The sequence below is a fragment of the Sapajus apella genome, unplaced genomic scaffold (genome assembly GCF_009761245.1).
Source record: "Sapajus apella isolate SASKATOON/1434 unplaced genomic scaffold, GSC_monkey_1.0 scaffold41, whole genome shotgun sequence".
Classification (NCBI taxonomy): Eukaryota; Metazoa; Chordata; class Mammalia; order Primates; family Cebidae; genus Sapajus; species Sapajus apella.
This window is the reverse complement of record NW_022436981.1, coordinates 1704010-1718757: the sequence shown is the minus strand read 5'-3', so window position 1 is coordinate 1718757 and position 14748 is coordinate 1704010. Positions and strand designations below refer to the sequence as shown.

General features: G+C 48.6%; 1 protein-coding gene across 4 annotated transcripts in view; it reads right to left on the bottom strand.

Moving 5' to 3' along the window:
• RSPH9 (radial spoke head component 9) overlaps positions 1–14748 on the bottom strand; it is a 21291-nt gene extending 6543 nt beyond the window's left edge. Inside the window, exons 1-5 of one of the 4 annotated variants that reach the window (XM_032299519.1) lie at positions 14406–14748; positions 9532–9697; positions 4514–4643; positions 3215–3361; positions 1982–2022 (exon numbers count right to left, since the gene is read on the bottom strand). In XM_032299519.1, the coding sequence (XP_032155410.1) occupies positions 1982–2022; positions 3215–3361; positions 4514–4643; positions 9532–9697; positions 14406–14632 (711 nt within the window). In that variant the 5' untranslated portion in view covers positions 14633–14748. Of the gene's footprint in view, positions 1–1981; positions 2023–3214; positions 3362–4513; positions 4644–9531; positions 9698–14027; positions 14276–14405 lie in introns of those variants that run through there. The other 3 variants (XM_032299518.1, XM_032299521.1, XM_032299520.1) reach the window with 3 other exon arrangements.

Genomic DNA, 14748 nt, shown 5'->3' with positions numbered 1-14748 from the left:
ACTAGTCAGGCATGGTGGTCCATACCTGTAGTCCCAGCTACTCGGGAGGCTGAGGCAGGAAGATCCCTTGAGATCAGTTCAAGACCAGGCTGGCCAACATGGTGAAACCTCATCTCTACTAAAAATACAAAAAATAGCCAGGTATTGTGACACATGCCTGTCATCCAGCTACTCAGGAGGCTGAGGCAGGAGGATCACTTGAACCCGGGAGCCAGAGGATGCAAGTGAGCTGAGATTGCACCACTGCACTCCAGCCTGGCAACAGAGAAAGACTCTGTCTCAAAAAAAAAAAAGCCAGGCTGGGTGCAGTATCTCACGCTTGTAATCCCAGCACTTTGGGAGGCCGAGGTGGGTGGATCACCTGAGGTCAGGAGTTCAGAGCAGCCTGGCCAATTTGGTGAAACGCTATTTCTACTTTTAAAAAAAAAAAAAAAAAAAAATTAGCCAGGCATGGTTGCAAGCACCTGTAATTCCAGCTACACCGGAGAATCGCTTGAACCCAGGAGGTGGAGGTTGCAGTGAGTCGAGATCCCGCCATTGCATTCCAGGCTGGGTGACAAAAGCAAGACTACGTCTCAAAAAAAAAAAAAAAAAAGACTTCAGTGGAGGAAGTAACTGCAGATGTGGTAGAAATAGCAAAAGAATTAGAATTCAGAAGTGGAGCATGAAGATGTAACTGAATTGCTGTAATCTCATGATAAAACTTAAATGGATGAGGGGTTGCTTCTTACAAATGAGCAAAGAAAGTGGTTTCTTAAGATGAAACCCACTCCTAGTGAAGATGCTGTGAACATTGTTGAAATGACAACAAAGGATTAAGAATATTACCTAAGCCAGCGCAGTGGCTCACACCTGTAATCCCAGCACTTTGGGAGGCCCAGGCAGGCAGATCATGAGGTCAAGAGATGGAGATCATCCTGGCCAACATGGTGAAACCTCATCTCTACTAAAGATACAAAAATCAGCTGGGCATAGTGGCGTGTGCCTGAAGTGGCAGCTACTCAGGAGGCTGACAACAGAGCAAGACTTTTAAAAAAAAAACCTGGGAATACTGGATGCTGTAGGCTTTTGGCCGGGCACGGTAGCTCACACCTGTAATCCCAGCACTTTGGGAGGCTGAGGCAGGTGGATCACAAGGTCAGGAGTTAAAGACCAGCCTGGCCAAGATGGTGAAACCCCATCTCTACTAAAAATACAAAAATTAGCTGGGCGTGGTGGCGGGCACCTATAATCCCAGCTACCCGGAAGGTGGAGGCAGAGAACTGCCTCCCGAGCTCAAGCAATTCTTCCTACCTCAGCCTCCCGAGTAGCTGGGATTATAGACACGTGCCACCATACCCAGCTAATTTTTCTATTTTTAGTAGAGATGGGGTTTTGCCATGTTGGCCAGGCTGATCTTGAACTCCAGACCTCCAGTGATCCACCCACGTTGGCCTCCCAAAGTGCTGGGGTTACAGGCATGAGCCACCACGCCCGGCTAGTGTGTTGATTTTCATTTGAGTCCTTACGATGTGTTAGGCACTGTTATAAGCATTTTGGACATGAGTTAACTCATTTAATTCTCACATCCAGGTACTCACCAGGCCTGACCCTGCTTAGCTTCCAAGATCAGATCAGATTAGGCACATTCAGGTGGTATAGGAGTAGTCCATTTAATTCTCATAACAACCCAATGAGGTAGAAAATATCAATTCTCCCCTTTTAGAAATGAGGAAACTGAGGCACAGGGAAATGGAGGAATTTACATGAAGTCACACAGCTAGTAAGTGGCCAACAGCCTGTCTGATTCCACAGCCCTTGCCGTCCCCACCCCCATCCTGAGATCCTGTCTAGCTGGGTCGTTGGCTGCTCTTCAAAAGTGTTTCCCCCTAGAGCTGTGGGTGACCATCATCCTGTGGTTCCTATTATCGTTTAAACTGTGTTGTTTACTTAACAATACAGTTTATGCCAGAGCCATGGAATCTGACACTTGAACACTTACTGTGTCCTTGGGTTTAAGTCTCTGAGCCCCTGTTTCTTCATCTGTAAAATGGGGATAAAATAGGCTGGCTGTGAAGATTAAAATGAGATAAGGCATGGCAAGAGCTGAGTACAGTGCCTGGCACACAGTAAGCAGTGTCATGTTTCTTTTTATTTTTAAGAAACAGAGTCTCGCTCTGTTGCCCAGGCTGGAATGCAGTGGCGCAATCCCGACTCACTGCAACATCCGCCTCTCGGGTTCTAACAATTCTCCTGCCTCAGCCTCCCGAGTAGCTGGGACTATAGGTGTATGCCACCATGCTGGGCTGATTTTTTGTATTTTAGTAGAGACAGGGTTTCACCATGTGGCCCAGGTTGGTCTTGAACTCCTGAGCTCAGGCAATCCACTCGCCTCCCAAAGTTCTTGGATCACCGGCGTGAGCCACCGAACCCGGCAGCAGTGTCATGTTTCATGAGTTAGTTGTTATTGTCATCATCATTGCCATCATCATCATTAGATCCCTCTCATTCTCAGGAACACCAAACAAAGGAAGAGAAAGAAGTAGGGCACTGAGTCTGTGCCTTGGGCCTGGCCCCCAGTGGCCTAGAGCCTGGCACCTGAATTGGGTCATAGCATCCGAAGACTCTATGGGAGATGCTCAAGGGAAGGAAATGGGGTCTCAGCGGCCCTGCTAACAACTGCTGGGTTTGTGCCTGGGCCAGGTAGGCCCTACAACACAGGAAGGCCTCTGAAGCTGTATGCTTTAAGATTTTAAACACTTTCTCCTATACGTATAGTAGAAAGCAGATGCACAGAACTTGCCTTAGCAGGTGGTTTGCTATTCAATCAGTCAACCCCCACTTACATGTGCCAAGCATTATATCCAATCCCCAAATCCCAGAATCCCAAAAGTAATAGTTGAGATGTAAGTATGGTTAGTATTTTCAGGGATGTTTGGGAGAATATTTCCAACCTGCCTCATTCAAGATTGCTATGAAAATCAAGAGACGCTGAGATACCTCTGCTCTGTGAAAGCGTATGGAAAACAATCCTACCTTCTGTAATTCAAGAACATTCATCAAGTGTACACTATAAGCTCTAGGCCCTGGGAAAGCCCCACCCTCAAAATCCCATGGTGAACCACCAACTTCCACTAGGCCCTTGGTTCCAGTCTCAGAGGAGAATGACAGGTGGCATGGCCCACTGCTATGACCTGAGGACAGATCCCATGGCCTCAAGGTAATGGACTATTACCTTTGGGGACATCGTGCTCCAAGGAGTCCATGAAATCCAAGGAGGGGTCCAGGTCAGCCTTCTCAAGCAAGGTCTTATTCTTTAGCTCAACAGGCTCCCTGAAGTGGAAGTAGGAGCTGAGCTTCTTGGCCTCAGACAAGGACAGTCCTAGAAAGAGGTGGCAGGCAGGAAAAGGATGGTTAGCCTAAAACTCCCCAACCCCCTTTCTCTCTGCATTGGGACCACATGGTGGGGCTTGCAAAAGACCCTGTCAACCACTGACAGACAGCTGAAGGAATAAAAGGGATTAGCGTTCCCTCAGTCCAAACTTAGACCAGATCCTGCCATAGAGTCCCCTCAGATGCAGTGGCTCACACCTGTAATCCCAGCACTTTGGGAGGCCCAGGCAGGTGGATCACCTAAGGTCAGGAGTGTGAAAGCAGCCTGGCCAACATGGCGAAACCTTGTCTCTACTGAAAATACAAAAATTAGCTGGGTGTGGTGGTAGGTGCCTATAATTCCAGCTACTCAGGAGGCTGAGGCAGGAGAATCATTTGAACTCAGGAGGCAGAGGTTGCAGTGAGCCAAGATCGTGCCATCGCACTCTGGCCTGGATGACAAGAGCGAAACTCAAGAAAGAAGTGGGCTAGGTGCGGTGGCTTACACCTATAATCCCAGCAGTTTGGGAGGCCGAGGCAGGCAGATCATGAGGTCAGGAGATTGAGAACATCCTGGCCAACATGGTGAAACCCCATCTCTGCTAAAAATACAAAAAATTAGCTGCGTGTGGTGGTGCACACCTTTAGTCCCAGCTACTCGGAAGGCTGAGGCAGGAGAATCTCTTGAGCCCAGGAGGCGGAGGTTGCAGTGAGCCGAGATTGCACCACTGCACTCCAGCCTGGGGACAGAGTGAGACTCCCTCAAGGAAGGAAGGGAGGGAAGGAGGGATGGGAGGGAAAGAGACAGGGGAAAGGGGAGGGGAAAGAGAAGGGAAGGAGGGGAGGGGAGGGGAGGGTCCAAGGAGGAGATAGGAGGAAGGAGATAGGAAACAGCAAGTAGCCCAGACCCATGTAAAGCCCTGGGACCAGGGGACTATAGGCTCTCCCACTCCTCAGCTGAAGAGAGTCAGGGGCCAGTGACTGGGGAGCCCATACCAACCACCAGGGCCAGGTCACTGGGCACACCTTCCCAGATGATAAGGTCACAGCTATTCCTTCTTTGATGAAGTGTGCAAGTCCCCCTGCTGGACTCCCAGACATAAGTTCTACTGTCTGGGAAAAGATACCCTCCAGACCTTGAGAGGGGCCCCAGAGAACTCACCTTCAAAGGTCCGATTGACATGGGTGGGTCCAAAAGGGGTCTTGAAGAGGGCGCCTCGGGGGATGATGGCCACAGCCTTGTCAATCTGGTCAATGATATACACTAAGCGGGTCTCTTCCTTGATCTGGACCTGAGGAGACAGGAGAGGAGTATCCTGCCAGGGCACTGTGCCCATCCACCCCAGTGCAAGGTCCCTCTGCATGGCCATCTCACCTGCATCACCGCAGTGTAGTAGACACCAGAGCCACACAGATGACACCCAGCAAGCCCTCGCCTTCCTTCCTATCAAGATGTTCTTCCTTTCTATTTATTTATGTTTTAATTTGTAATACATACAAGTGATATGATATTCAAAACTAGAAAAATGTAGTCTTTCACCCCAGTCCCTGAGCCCCTAGTTGCCCTAACTAGGGACAACCACCATTGAAGGTTCTGATGCACTCTTCCAGAGGCATACCATCCTATCAACGTATTTAAATGTTGCTTATTTTGCCTTTTAAAAATATAATGTAACCATGTTCACTGTAGAATATGTGGATAATATAGAAAGACATACCAAAGAGAATAAAAACCACTCAAAATCCTACCTCTTGAAGAGAATCACTGATAGCATATTAGTATACTTTCTTCGTGGTTTGTTTTTTGTTTTGAGACAGGGTCTCATTCTGTAACCCAGGCCATGTGCAGTGGCACAATCATGGCTTACTGCAGCCTCAACCTCCTAGGCTCAGATGATCCTCCTACCTCAGCCTCCCAAGTAGCTGGGAATGTAAGCACATGTCACCACACCTGGCTTTTTTTTTTTTTTCTCAATTTTTCATTTAGTTAGTTTTTGAGACAGAGTCTTGCTCTGTCACCCAGGCTGGAGCACAGTGCACGATCTCAGCAACCACCACCTCCTAGGTTCAAGTGATTCTCCTGCCTCAGCCTCCTGAGTAGCTGGGACTAGGCATGTGCCACTGCACCCAGCTAATGTTTGCATTTTTTTTTTTTTTTGAGACGGAGTTTCGCTCTTGTTACCCAGGCTGGAGTGCAATGGCGCGATCTCGGCTCACCGCAACCTCCGCCTCCTGGGTTCAGGCAATTCTCCTGCCTCAACCTCCTGAGTAGCTGGGATTACAGGCATGCACCACCATGCCCAGCTAATTTTTTGCATTTTTAGTAGAGACGGGGTTTCACTATGTTGACCAGGATGGTCTCGATCTCTTGACCTCGTGATCCACCCGCCTCAGCCTCCCAAAGTGCTGGGATTACAGGCTTGAGCCACCATGCCCGGCCATGTTTGCATTTTTAGTAGAGACAGAGTTTCGCCATGTTGGCCAGGCTGGTCTTGAACTGACCTCAGGTGATCTTTCTGCCTTGGCCTTCCAAAGTGCTGGGATTACAGGCGTGAGCCACTTGCCCACCCAATTTTTGTATTTTTGGTAGGGATGGGGTTTCTCCATGTTGCCCAGGCTGGTCTTGAACTCCTGGGCTCAAGGAATCTGCCTGCTTCAGCCTTCAAAGTGCTAGGATTACAAGGTGAGCCACAGTGCCCAGCCCTCTGTGCATATATTTAAAGCAAAATTAGAGTCACAGTTTATATTGTTTCATATCCTTCTTTTCAGTTTAACATTATTTCCCAAGCACTTCCCCATATCATACCCTTTTTACACAGATGATATTTAGTTACAATTACTATCTAGGGCAACCCTGAACAAAAGGATTTCATAGAGATTTTGTGGAAGAGCCTGACAGAGAAAGCATGTCAACTAAGGACCCTAGAGAGTCACTGGGTCACCTATTTGCCATAGGCTGCCTACTTGAACGATTTACAAAGGAAAGGTAGACACTAAGCTTTAAGTGCTGAGGCCAGGGTTTTTAATTATGTCACCTCATTTAATCTACACAAGCCTGCAAAGTAAATACAATTATCTCAATTTTACAGAAAATAAATAAATAAATAAGCCGGGCACCGTGGCTCATGCCTGTAATCCCAGCACTTTAGAGGCTGAAGTGGGAGGATTACCTGAGGTCAGGAGTTCAAGACCTGCCTGCCCAATATGGCAAAACCCCATCTCTATTAAAAATACAAAAAATTAGCTGGGCATGGTGACAGGTGCCTATAATCCCAGCTACTCAGGAGGCTGAGGCAGGAAAATCACTTGAACCCAGGAGGCAGAAGTTGCAGTGAGCTGAGATCATGCCACTGCACTCCAGCCTGGGCGACAAGAACGAAGCTCCATCTCAAAATAATAATAATAATAAAACTGAGGCTCAGGAAGATTAAGTTGATGTGGTAGGAGTGGGTGGGGGTTGCAGCTGAGGCCTCACAGACCTAGTCTCAGACTTTTGTCATCACCCAGGTTCAAGGGCAGCAGCTGGGCTTTAAATTCTGGGATTGTATAGTTTCAAAACTTGAGCTCCTTAGTGTTAACCCAGCAAGTCTATTTCCAGGAACTGACCTTCCCAAGAATTACACACAATGGAAATGATTTTTTTTTTAATTTCTCTTTTAGTTTCCGATTCTGCAAAAGGAAATTATGTCTATATGGTCATTTATTATGATAATGTTTGTTAGAACTAAAATTTGGAAACCAGCTGGATGAGATGGCTCATGCCTGCAATCGCAGCACTTTGGGAGGCTGAGGTGGGAGGATCGCCTGAAGCCAGGAGTTCAAGACCAGCCTGGGCAACATGGCAAGACCCCATTTCTATCAAAAAATACAAAAATTAGCCAGGTGTGGTAGTATGCACCTATAGTCCCAGCTCCTTGAGAGGCTGAGCTGGAGAATCACTTGAGCCCAGGGGATGGAGGCTGCAGTGAGCCACGATCATGGCATTGCACTTCAGCCTGGGCAACAGACTGAGACTCTGTCTCCAAAACAAATAAAAACAAAATAAAACTTGGAAACCTATATTTTCATGAATAAGATACTGGGTAAATTATGGTACATTCCCACGATGGAGGAGGAGGAGGAGGAGGAAGAGGAGGAGGAAGGAGGAAGGAGAAAGGAGGAAGGAGGAAGAAGGAAAAAGAAGAAGAAAGAATGGAGTTGGACACAGTGGCTCACATGTGTAAAAACAACACTTTGGGAGGCTGAGGCCGGTGGGTGATCTGAGATAGGGAGATGGAGACCAGTTTGGCCAATATGGTGAAACCCTGTCTCTACTAAAAATACAAAAAATTAGCCAGGCATGGTGGCAGGCACCTGTAATCCCAGCTACTTGGGAGGCTGAGGCAGGAGAATCATCTGAACCCAGGAGGCAGAGGTTGCAGTGAGCCAAGATGACCCCCTAGCACTACAGCCTGGGCACAACAGCAAGACTCAGTCTCAAAAAAAAAAAAAAAAAAAAAAGAATGGGAAGGCTCTTTAAGGCACTGATATAGAAAGAGCTCCAAAATATATATTGTTAAGTGAAAAAAGCAAGGTTCAGAACCATGTGTATAACATACTGCCATTTGTTTTGTTTTGTTTCTTAAGATAAAAAGAATATGTATAGGTATGGTGTTTGTTGAGGCTTATACTTGCATGAAATGTCTCCAGAAGCAGCATCTAGAAAGTTAATGTGAACTCAGGCCGGGCGCGGTAACTCAAGCATGTAATCCCAGCACTTTGGGAGGCCGAGGTGGGTGGATCATCTGAGGTCAGGAGTTCGAGACCAGCCTGATCAACATGGAGAAACCCTGTCTCTACTAAAAATACAAAATTAGCTAGGCATGGTGGCATATGCCTGTAATCTCAGCTACTCAGGAGGCTGAGACAGGAGAATCATTTGAACCCAGGAGGTCAAGGTTGCAGTGAGCCAAGATCGCACCACTGCACTCCTACCTGGGCAACAAGAATGAAACTCCATCTTAAAAATAAAATAAAATTTAGTGTGAATTCAAATGACCAGGGGATTTTTTAAAAGGCAGATGCCTGATGCTGGGGTCCAAGATTCTATATTTCTAACTCCTAGGACATGATAAAGCTTCTGATCCAGACTCTATTTTGAGGAGGAAAACTTAGATGCACACATACATGTATGTACACACACATGCACATGCAAAATAGTTAATGTCAGGCTGGCGCGGTGGTTCACGCCTGTAATCCCAACACTTTGGGAAGCCAAAGCAGGCGGATCACCTGAGGTCAGGAGTTTGAGACCAGCCCGGGCCAACATGGTAAAACCTGTCTCTACTAAAAATACAAAAGTTAGTTGGGCATGGCGTCAGGTGCCTGTAATGCCAGCTACTCCGAAGGCTGAGGCACGAGAATCGCTTGAACCCAGTAGGCAGAGGTTGCAGTGAGCCGAGATGGCGCCACTGCACTCCAGCCTGAGCAACACAGCGAGACTCTGTCTCAAAAAAAAAAAAAAAAAAAAGTTAATGTCCCCTAAAACAGAGGACCTATGTGACTGGTGGACAGAGATAGGAGGAAACTTTACAATATTCCTTTTTATACCTTTGAATTTTGAATATCTGACGTACTGTTTTGTGAAATGAAAACTGACACTAAAATATGAGAGCCTGTGCACATTCCCTGACCCCAGGGTATAGGGCAGAGCACCACCTCTTCCCAGTCCTCACCCCAGAACCTACCCACCGCCTTTATCCAGTTGCTTAGGAGCTAGCTGTGTGGCTTTGGGCACGTCACTTAACCTCTCTAAACTGGCAGGAGAATGTCCTCTTCTCTACAACCTGGAAAGTAATGTACCAACTCCATAGGGTTTTAAGGATGAAAACAGATGATACAAACACAGTAGCATGGTGCCTAGCACACCCAGATACTCAATAACCAAGGTGGCACACAGGTAATAACATTAGTCGCCAGGCATGGTGGCTCAGACCTGTACTCCCAGCTACTTGGGAGGCTGAGGCAGAAGGATGATTTGAGCCCAGGAGTTTGAGACCAGCCTGGGTAACACAGTGAGATTCCTGTCTCAAAAAAAAAGGAGATAATGATGGTACCTGTTGCCATAATTTGGACTGGGCTGGGTTTTGGATGAGCCCAGGCCCTCTTTTAGGCCCTCATCCTTCCCTCCACTTCACTCACCACTACTTCTTCTTCAAAGACCTTTTCGCCTTCATTCACCTTCTGCAGCTCAATGTGTTCATACTCGTGTGATGGGTCCCCCATGAAGCGGCCCTTCACCACAGACGACTGCGCCACCATCTCCTCTGTGGCAGGGGGCAAGAGGCTCCACTCTGTGCAATTCAGGCTGCCAACAATATTCGCATCACCCCTGGATTCCAACTCCCTGCTCAACCCAGTCTTCCTACTATCTTCCCTTCTCTCTAGTGGGTTAGGCCCAGGAAAAGCTGTTGAAATTGTGATCTTTTCCCCCAATGCTGTAGTGAGACCTTTAGAAGCCCCAAGTGCCAACAGGATGTGGTGGCTCATGCCTGTAATCCCAGCACTTCGGGAGGTGCAGGCAGGCAGATCACTTAAGGTCAGGATTTCGAGACCAGCCTGGCCAACATGGTGAAACCCCATCTCTACTAAAAATACAAAAAATAGCGGGGCATGGTGGTACATGCCTGTAGTCCCAGCTACTCAGGAGGCTGAGGCAGGAGAATCAATTGAACCTGGGAGGTGGAAGTTGCAGTGAGCCAAGGACGCACCACTGCACTCCAGCCTGGGTGACTGTGCAAGACTTTGACTCAAAAACAAACAAACGAAAGCTCCAAGTGCCAATAGTGCACGCACCCTCATATGTATAAGCAGATTCAATTTCATTCATTCTATGTATGCTGAAATTAAGTGAGCCTCTTCCTAAATATCCAGACTGAAATTCCAGATGAGTTTCTGATAGCTAAACTTTCTTTGGTTATGGGGACCCATGTTTTGGTGGGCCCTAAATTCATGCTCAGCCTGCCCACTGAATCAACAGCACAACCATTTCCTCCCATTTCTCAGGAATGCCAGGCCTACGCTCAAGGACTTCTCATTTGAGGTCTTCAGGAGCACTCACCGGGCCCACCCGCTCCCTTCTTTCTCACTTCCTGCTGCTAGGAGAGGAGGTCCTTCTCATTCCTCTCAAATACACCCTGGGCCTGGGTCCCCAGCCTGGTCTCTGCTCATCCTTCTGCCCTTCACTCTCCACCAATTCCCCTCAATATAAAAACTGCTCAGCCTACTAAAACAGCAGCCCTCCAAATACCCGTCGTTCTAGAAAACGCTGTTCCTGTCCTTCCCTCCCTCTTCCCCAACTCTCAACAATAATCTCAGAACAACAATTGCCCTGTGAGTGCCTTTCTTCCCCCTCCTTTTCACTCGTCAGCCCACTGCCTCCACCACTTCAAGAAACTGCTTGGGAGAAGGCCATGACACCTAACGACCAACAAATGCATCTCCAGTTCTATTTCCTCTGACATCTCCCTTTCCCCTCCTCCAGGGCCTCAGGCATTTCCAGGGACCTATTCTCACCCCTCTTTTCTTTCTGCAGTCTTACCCACCTGCCTTCCAGAGCCCCAGCTACTGCCTAGTCAGTAGCCAGAATCCAACCACTTCCCATCACTTCCACTGCTCCCACCCTGGCCCAAGCCACCTACTACCTAGATACTGCCGTAGACTTTTAACTAGTCTCCCTGCCTCCACATCTATTTCCCCTTCAGACTAGTCCCCACCCAACTGTTCACACCTAAGCCAGATCATGTCACTCCTCTGTGGAACCTTCCAATGGCTTCCCATTAAGCCAAGTCTTGCAATGCCCCACAAGGCCCTGCATGATGGCTTCCCACCCCTACCTCTCTGACCTTGTGTCCTACAACACTCCCCTCACTCATTCCTCTCTAGCCACACTAGTCTCCATGGGGTTCCACAAACACACTAAGCACATACCTGCCTCAGGGCTCTGCACTTGCCTAGAATTCTCTTCCCTCAGATATTTACATAGCTTATGCTCTCAGTCACTTCAGGTGTCTTCTCAAATGTGACCTTATCAAAGAGGCTATCCCTGACCCACCTATTTAAAATAGTACCCCATCCTGTATTCTCTATCCCCCCTAGCTTTTAACATCATCTGACATGTAATAGATGTGTGTGTTTAGCTATTGTCTATCTCCCCTTCTCTGCCCCCTAAACACACACTATAATGTAAGCTCCATGAAGACAAGGACTTCATTTACCATTGAACTCCTGGTGTCTAAATCAATACCTGGCACATGGTAGTACATAGTAGGTGCTCAGCAAATGCTTATAGCATGAAATGAATCACAAATCTCTATCTTCAGTTCAACTTTTTCTTCTGTATTCCAAATGCCTTAACACCTTCTAACTCAGGCACCTCACACCAAATTCACTATGTCTTCCCTAGTCCTGCCCCTGAATTCTCTCCTGAGTGGTGCTAGTACTTACTTACTCAGCAGTCTGAGCTAGAAGGAGGACTCAGCCTTGACCTCTTCTTTACAACCATCCTCCTTCAATCAGTCACATATACTGACAATTCTAGCACTTAAATCTTTCCAACCCATCCCCTCCTCTGCATTCCCTCAGCTTCCTCTTCCTTTCAGGGTTCATTCATATAAACACAATGGACTCCTAACCACAGTGCTCACCACACTTTCAGGCCATTCTGTCCTCTGTGATCTGAGCAGACTCTTCTTGCAAGTCCCTCAGTAGTTCCCCATGACCTATGAACAAAGTTCCATATCCTTTTGCCTCACGAACCAGTTATACATAACATTGTACTCCTGTTCTCCCAAACACTCTGAGCCTTCCCCAGCCAACAAAAGTTTGTCTAACTGTTCCCTCTAACTGGCATGCCTTGCCCCAAAACCTGCCTGTGGTATACCTACTCATCTTTCAATCTTTCAGAACTCAGTGCAAGTTACTCCTTTAGTTATTTAAGTTTTTCTCTAGAATGCCCACCTTGGTGTCCCTTTGTGTACATCTCTAATTTTAACACATCGTGCTGGAATTGCTGATTGACTCATCAGTTTTCCTCCCTAGGACGTGAATAACTCGGAGACAGATGTGCAGTGCCATCTTAGCAACCAAGTTTAGCACAGGGTGCACCCAATCAATGTTGGATTGATACATGGATAGATGAATAAAGTCTCCAACTACCTGCAGCCTAAGTGAACTGCTTTATTTTATTTCTTTATTTTTTGAGATGGAGTTTCACTCTTGTTGCCCAGGCTGGAGTGCAATGGCAAAATCTCGGCTCACTGCAGCTTCCACCTCCCGAGTTCAAGAGATTCTCCTGCCTCAGCCTTCCAAGTAGCTGGGATTGCAGTTGTCTGCAATCCCATGCCCAGCTAATTTTCTGTATTTTTAGTAGAAACAGGTTTCACCATGTTAGCTGACTAACATGGTCTCAAACTCCTGACCTTAGGTGATCTGCCCACCTCAGCCTATTAAAGTGCTGGGATTACAGGTATGAGTCAATGTGCTGACATTTTAATTTTTGAAGTCTATTTATTTATTTATTTTGATACACTAGATTGTCACTCTGTTGCCCAGGCTGGAGTGTAGTGGCTCAATCTCGGCTCACTGTAAACTCCACCTCCTGGGTTCAAGCAATTCTCCTGCCTCAGCCTCGAGAGTAGCTGGGACCACAGGCGCCGCCACCATGCCTGGCTAATTTTTGTATTTTTAATAGAGATGGGGTTTCACTGTGTTAGCCAGGATGGTCTCGATCTCCTGACCTTGTGATCCGCGCCCCGCTCAGCCCCTCAACGTGCTTGGGATTACAGGCGTGAGCCACCAAGCCTTTTTTTTTTTTTTTTTTTTAATAGTGATGAGGTCTTGTTATATGGCCCAGGCTGGCCGAATGGACTGCTTTATAAGGTAGTAAGTTCCTCTATAGTCAAAAAGAGGCTGGCCGGGCGTGGTGGCTCACTTCTGTAATCCCAGCACTTTGGGAGGCTGAAGCAAGTGGATTACTTGAGGCCAGGAGTTTGAGACCAGCCGGCGCAGCATGGTGAAACCCTGTCTCTACTAAGAATACAAAAATTAAAATAAATAAATAAATAATTAGCCCGGCGCGTTGGCTTACGCCTGTAATCCCAGCACTTTGGGAGGCCGAGGCGGGCGGATGATGAGGTCAGGAGTTCGAGACCAGCCTGGCCAACATTGTGAAACCCCCGTCTCTACTAAAGATACAAAAAATTAGCCGGATGTGGTGGCGCGCGTCTGTAATCCCAGCTACTCAGGAGGCTGAGGCAGGAGATTCGCTTGAGCCCGGGAGGTTACAGTGAACCAAGATTGCGCCACTGCACTCCAGCCTGGTGACAGAGAAAGACTCTGAAGAAAAGAAGAAAAGGAGGGGAGGAGAGGGGGGAGGAAAGAGGAGGGGAGGGGAGGGTGAGGCTGGATGGTCTTGTATGGTAGCGACCAGGAAATTTTCCCCAGCTCCCTCCCCATTCCGCATTCGTTCTTTACTTCCAAAAGTGCCTCCGGCTGCAGAGCAGACACCTCCATCAAAGAGCACCACCCACTCCTCCGGGCGTCTGACCCTTCTCCAAACCGAGCCAGGCCCAACACTTGGCTGGCACCTGTCTTCTTCTCCAGGTCCGCATTTGCCAGAAACCTTCCCACTACTTCACCTGCGTTCTTGACCTACCTCTCTTGTGTAAACCATCCGCATCCAAGTTTCTCTTGGCCTCTTCAGGCGGAAAACAGGTCTTCGCAGGGCCCCGCCCTCCGGGACCTCGCGCGTCCATGGCCGCGCCCCCTCAGGCTCCTCCCCTGCCTCAGATTCCGAGACATCCCAATCCCCGCCCTTTTCCTCAACCACCCCTCGACCGTCCCCAGGCCCACCCCTCTGGCCCTGCCCCATTCCACTCACCTCAGCTCCCGCCCACGTCTCCCTTGGCCCTATGGGCCCCGCCCCTTTCGATTGCTACGACCCGCCCACTCCTCCGTTTCTCCAGGTAGCCACTCTCTGGGGTCCGGCGGCGGCCCCGCACCGAGGGCCTCCTCACCTGTAGAGCGTCTTGCGCGGTGCGAGCTGGTCCTCATTCAGGCCCTGCGCGATGTAGTAATCGGCAACGAGGCCGAGAATGCGGCCCCAGAAGAGAACCCGATCGTAGCGGTAGTCGCGCTTAACCAGCATAAGAGACGTGAGCAGCGAGGCCCGACGGTCCGGGCTGAGGCCCTGCCCACTGCCGGACGCCAGCTCCAGCGACAGCAGGAGGCTCTCGGCGTCCATCAGGCTTGCGGCGCTGCTCAACGCCCGTCTGGTTGCTAGGAGAAGCCGTCTCCATGGAGACCTGAAGCTCCGCCCTTCCGCCTAGCAGGACGCTAGGTTCCACCCACCCTACCGCC